This window comes from Octopus bimaculoides, chromosome 14, assembly GCF_001194135.2.
Source record: "Octopus bimaculoides isolate UCB-OBI-ISO-001 chromosome 14, ASM119413v2, whole genome shotgun sequence".
NCBI lineage: Eukaryota > Metazoa > Mollusca > Cephalopoda > Octopoda > Octopodidae > Octopus > Octopus bimaculoides.
The window spans coordinates 2,294,948-2,301,471 of NC_068994.1; the positions used below are offsets into that span (position 1 = coordinate 2,294,948).

At 32.6% G+C, this 6,524-nt stretch overlaps 1 protein-coding gene across 1 annotated transcript in view; it reads left to right on the top strand.

Annotated features, from left to right (window-relative positions):
- Positions 1 to 122: 122 nt before the first annotated feature.
- LOC106877100 (cadherin-related tumor suppressor-like) overlaps positions 123 to 6,524 on the top strand; it is a 49,627-nt gene continuing 43,225 nt past the window's right edge. The window contains exons 1-3 of the mRNA XM_052972989.1: positions 123 to 354; positions 816 to 1,527; positions 5,136 to 6,523. Coding sequence (XP_052828949.1) covers positions 5,192 to 6,523 — 1,332 coding nt within the window. The 5' untranslated portion in view covers positions 123 to 354; positions 816 to 1,527; positions 5,136 to 5,191. The remainder of the gene's footprint in view (positions 355 to 815; positions 1,528 to 5,135; position 6,524) is intronic.

Here is a 6,524-nt window from a genome sequence, read left to right on the forward strand (position 1 = left end):
AAACCTACCCCAGTAAGTGGAAACATTATAATATTTTCTCTCTCTTCACTGTATATGTAAAAAAGGAACAATGAAATCTCTTTGAATATGTTTTAACTTCAATGATACATTCCAATATTAAATTGTTCTCTATCCATGTTGATTGTAACTTCCATTGTTTGGTGTCTCCTCACATTTCTTTATCATTGGTTTGTCAACAGAAATACTGTCAACCTGTTGTGGTGACATCAAGTGATGATGCTGTGGAAGATAATGCTGCTATGGTTTGTAACTATACATCAGATACAATGTCATCCAAGAGAAGTGGTAGACAAGGAGACCTGAAACATTATGAAGAAATACCAGGAGTATCAGGTTAATAAGTACATCAGCAATATGTCTGATATCATTTTATGTTAACCATTTAGTAACAACCAATTTCTATTAAGTATAATAAAAAAAAAAGAAGTGCATCCCTTTGCCAAGCTGTATCATGCTGTTGTGGCTGTGCTGGCTCGTCACACCAGTATGATCTCCAGCTCAGTCACAGCCACATCCTGCATACCAGACTGTGGTTGGTGGAGTGAACATGCTGACATCCTTGTCCTGCAGTGGACCGAACATGGGAAATCCAGTCCAATATAATATTGTCAGTGAATCAGAATGAACTTCTTCATTTATCAATCAAAGTCTTAGTGAATATTTTCTGATAATGCACTCCAGAATATAGTTATCTTAATAGTTTTCCTTTTCATCTTTCCACATTTTTGAATTATTAAATATGAAATTGATCAAAGTCATAATTTTGTAAAATGTGTTTCGTATTTAAATTCCAGATCAAAATATATATAAAAACAATGATGCATCTACATCAAAAGATTCCAGTGAAGAAACTCCAGTGAAACATGTCTAATTATGAATTATCCCCATTGTAAATATAAGATATAGAGTGTTCAGTACACACATAAGCATAAACATAAGGGCATGCACATTGTTCAATTAATATAGTGTTTAGCAATATACATTATCAGAGCTAAGATAGTCTTATACACAGCAGTCATTTCACACTTTCCCTTTCCTTTTTTCTACATGAATATGTGACATGTGCATCACCAGTCAATATTGAAGTTAACATCTTAACATGGTCTTTTGTTTCGGTTCTTCAACCAATCAGATTCTCACTTACAGGCAGCAAGAAATTGCTGACAAAGATAAGGATTTGCATTATTGATGTTATTAAATGAAACGATTTTGTTACGTTAAACTAAAGACTATTTAAATATATATTTATAAATATGTAAATAATGAACAAACATCTTAGAGGATAAATACACGCCGAATATTATTTGATGGATATATTTCCTCAAGCATACAACTTCCATAACACACACGAACCTTATCCTAGCAGCAGACTATCTGCCTGACGTGCTACACTACTCCATCAACATACAGCCATTGTCACACCATTACAGCAGCACGTACAATGGATCTTTCTACAATAAATCTTTCTATTCTCACTGAATAACCAATGATATAATTATTGAAGAGGTAAGTTTCTATTTAATCTTTTATAATCTTATTTGATGTAATAAGTGTTGCTGAGTGTTTTAGATATTGTTCTAACATATCTGATATGAACAAAAGAACAAAGGGCCTGATCACACATTTTACCTTACCTTGTCCATATTGTTCTATGTCACTAATATTTGGAAGTTGTTTATTGGAATGCTTAATATTAAAATTTTTTTTTAATTAAAACAATATTTTATGTCTATTTAGTATTTGTAGTAATTGTATTGATTAGTAACATTCAACAACAATTTATATGATATGATGTAGCAGTGTATGTTTGTTTTTGTTTTTTGGAAGATATAATGAGCTTATTTTGTAGATGGTGATATAATGGTTATTTTAAGTTGTTGTTTTTTGAATAAAATATGAAGAATTATAGTAGTGTGTTTAAATCTGGTCATAGTGTATTGATTATCATCATTTATGATGTAATGATAAATTTGAGTTTTTTGGTTAACAATAATGGCAGACATATTAGAACTCACCTCTATCGGGAAGTGAACGGTAATGGTAGCATGTTGAAGATAACAATACTGTGAAAAAGCTCCACCTAGAAATAATGGACTATAGATAATACCATTTATATTGTGTATATATTTATATGGCAGCCATTGTAAATATAATTCAACATGACTTCTTATTTTAGTTCCTTCTAAAATTTTTGGCATAATCTGTTTATTTTTCCACCATGTTTTACACTAATGTTTGCTAGTTGTTAGCTGTGAATTTTTCTTTGAATTTCACAGTTTATAAACTTCTGTTATTTTTTGACTGAATTTTTAAATTAGTTTTTAACATATATAATGTATAAAAGCTACAGTGAAAACCATAAATCTATGTCTTTAACTTTGTATATTTATATTTTTTGTAATGTCTTATGTCTATATGTTATTGCTTGATTTCTTTTTAACTGTTATTGATCCTTGGGCTTCAGAGTCTGCCAGCTGTTCTTCACCACCACTTGAACCCAAATGTTACACTTGCTTTTGTTTCTTACCAACATTTTGTAACTCCCCCTTTTCCCTTATTCCTTCTCTCCTTCTAATTTGAGACGCTGCTATATCAAATATACTATGTACCCCTGCCAAGTCACAGTGCTATTGCTAAGCTATATATAACATTTGCTCATATTCTGTAACTTTCTCTTTGAAGTGTTTCTAGAACTGTTTTTGAATGAAAGCTTATCATTTGTATATATGTGACTAATTAGTCACATATATTTTATCTCTTATGCCAGCCATGTACTGGATAAATTTGATTAGATTGATATTGTTTCTGAAGAATTAGAACTTTGCAAAGACCAGAAGGCTTCAGTTAGGAGTAATTTCTAGAGCATTGTTATTCTTGGGAAAGAAAGATTCTGCAAATTGTCAATGACTCTGACAAGTTGACCCTACCAAAATTACCTTCAAATTATCTGGCAAAATTACGTTCCAAAGATACAATAACGTGTTTCAGCACATGATTTTTGTATCAAGAATGTTGCAAAGCAAAGACAGAAACGAGATTGTACATAGTTTTGCTGAATATTTTGTTTGCAGTGTTGAGGTGAAATCTTCAAATATTATCAATCGGTGTAGAGTCGAAGGGAAGGCGGTTTCTCTCATTTTTTAATGTCATGTAAACTAGGATAATTCTGTGGACAGTTACATTTCCCAACAATAGAAATGGATTAAGTGATTAAAGATGGTATTATCTCACTGTCACTATAAACCAGTTATTCTACCAAGTGCAGTATATTTCCCATGTTATAGGTAAGAGTGTAAAACTATAGTCACTGTTTCTTCAAATTTCAAGCAAAAAAAGATGTTAACAATTATAAAAGACATGCAGGAATATAATTTAATATGGCCTGAGAATTATTCACAGTAATGAACTATTTGAAAATTACGCCAACATAAATTTGTAAAACTTTGTGCGAGAGTCAATAAGGCATCATTTAATCAACTGAAAGATAAATATTTTGTATGATTTTGCAACAGAATTAGCCTTCCGTTTTAACTCGTAAACTATGCTTTATTATTTTCAAATATCTCTTATTTAGTTTTTACAAGGGACGTAACTCAAGTAATACTTAAAGATGGAACTCAGTTTGTACATCAGGCTCGATGTAAAAAATTTATGGTGCACTCAAAGACGTTTTTTTTCATTATTTTTTTTTTAGTATGTGTAGAAATATAATATTTGGTTTAGAGCTAAACTTAACATACACTTTGCTTGAATTTGAAAGATGAATGAAATGTTAGAAACAAGCAATATTATATTTAGATAAAATAAATATAGGTGCAGATATGGCCCTGTGGGCTAGAGACTTGCTTTGCAATCGTATGGTTTGAGGTTCAAATAGATAAGCAGATAGTTTGAAATTAATTGTTATTTTTCTTTCCTTCTTAGAAACTATTATGAAAGAGGAAACAGTAAGATCTTCAGATATTGTAAATTTTATTGTAAAATCAATATGGGAGACTTTTGCAAGGAAGATTCAATGGAACTGAATATAAATATAACTAGGCTTAGCCCTTTAACATTCAAACTGGCCAGATCTGGCCTCTCACACCTACCCTACAATGTCATTCTAACGTTAAATAGACACAAATCTTGAAGCTACTAAGTGATGCAAGATTAATTCAAAACATGTATTTCATTGACAGAGTAATCTGAATACTACATGGTTAATATATTGAATATTCATAGGAAACCTTAGAATACAGTGTCCCTTCCATTGCCCTCAATGCTCTACTGAGCTAGACCCTACGTTCACTAAACTCAAATCTCTTTCTCTCTCTATCTCTCTCTCTCTCTCTCTCTCTCTCTTGCAATCTTGCAATCTTTGGAAGCCTGCTATAGTATGTCCTATTTCTTAAAAAGGTCCGTCCTGGCTCTTGTCCTTAATGCCCTCACTTCCAGTATTCCAAATGTGATGGAGACAATTCTTCACAGCTACCTTTTCTTTGAACACCTTGAATTCTCCTCTCCCTTTCCTTTTTAATAACCACAAGAACAGCTTTCATAAAACCAAATCTGCTAGTGACCTACTCTTTTATTTTGCTCACCCTTGAGAAACTTGGTGAAAATTGTATTGTTGCACCTGACATTCAGCTGTGTCTCAGGAACACAAAACCTCAACCAAAACAGTTGGCCGACTGGTTCCAGTCATCTGTTTCTCTCATAGACTTCCTTTTGGATTTCACCATTACAGTGTGTACTAATGGAACTCTCTCTCTCTGACCAACTCTCTATCTACACTGGTGTGCTTCAAGGTTTGGTCTAGTAGCCACCTACACAACACTTCCTCAGTGACCCGTTTAACTATGCGGGTGACTAACCCGTACACTACCATACCACATATTTTGAGCGTCTCAATTGTGATTCTGGATGGACCAAGGGCTTTCTCAGTTTTTATGGTTTTAATTGCCTTATCTACCATACTGCTGTCCACTAGGATGGCTGGTCCCTTTGTTGGGTATATATATATATATATATATATATATATATATATATATATATATATTTATATGTGCATGTTTTAATTGTATGTTAAAATCAAACAGTATTGTAACTAATGAAATGTATTTATATTTTAGGTTCAGTCTCTGACACCCCTTGACATATTTAAACAATACCAACATACAACAGCAATATGTTATTGTTGTTGTCTATTGTATTATCAATGGTCCACTGTGTCCTGACCATAGACCTTACCTACCATGTGGAAGAAGAGAGAAGTCCAGGAACATATGTAGCAGATATTGCTGCTGATTCTAAACTTTTAGACAATGTTAAACCATCTGACCAACATTTGATAACATTCAGTCAATTCAAACGAAAGGTGGCACAGTTATTTAATATCACCAAAACAGGTAAACTGTACACTGCTCAGACACTGGATGCAGAAGATCTCTGTACATTCAACAAAGAATGTTCTAGAACTGTGAAGGTTGTTGTCAATAAAGGAACAAGTGTTTCGAAAATATTAAAAATCAAAATAGTAATAGAAGACATCAATGACCATGAACCTAAGTTTCCAAAAAATACAGTGTATATAGAATTTGGTGAAGATGATCGTAAAGGATCAAAAAGATCGTTACCAAATGCCATAGACAAAGATGTAGGATTTCAAAATTCCTTAATACAATATAAATTAAAATCAAAGAATGGAGAACCATTCTCTCTATCGGTGTCTAAAAGAGCTGATGGTATTTCTTCTCTTAAAATAGTTTTAAAAGAATCATTAGACAGAGAAATCAAAGACACATATTTATTACAAGTCATAGCTAAGGATGGAGGTTCACCAGCAAAACAAGGTGTTTTAAATATAAATATTTCTATAACAGATTTAAACGACAACCCACCAGAGTTTTCTAAACCTCTTTATAATGTATCCATACAAAGTACACATCACAAATCTAAACCCATCATTGTTTTGTCTGTGACTGATGCTGATTCTGGTGAAAATGGTAAAATTACTTTCCATTTCAGTCCAAAGACATCAGGTCTAGCCAAAAGCTATTTTCAATTAAATGAAACAAGTGGGGAAATTTTATTAAGTAAATATACAAGTTTAGGAAAAAAGAAAGCATATGAACTCTTTGTTGAGGCTAGAGATGGAGGCAGCCCTCCTCTCATTTCTATAGCAACTGTTTTGGTAAATGTTATCAACCAACACAATAATCCTCCATCTATTGATATTGATTATGTTTCTGCAATCAATGACAACACAGCTACCATTTCTGAAGACATCAAAGTCGGTAGTTTCATTGCTTATGTGATGGTCACCGACAACGATGTGGGACAAAATGGAGAGGTTAGCTGTGATATCAAACATGATACATTCAAACTACAGTCAATGGGATCTAAAGAATATAAAATCATTCTAAACAAACCAGTGGACAGAGAAACACAAGGACACTATAACATTCCTGTCTCGTGTCAAGATAAAGGATTACCTCCTCTGAAAAGTGTTAAAACCCTCT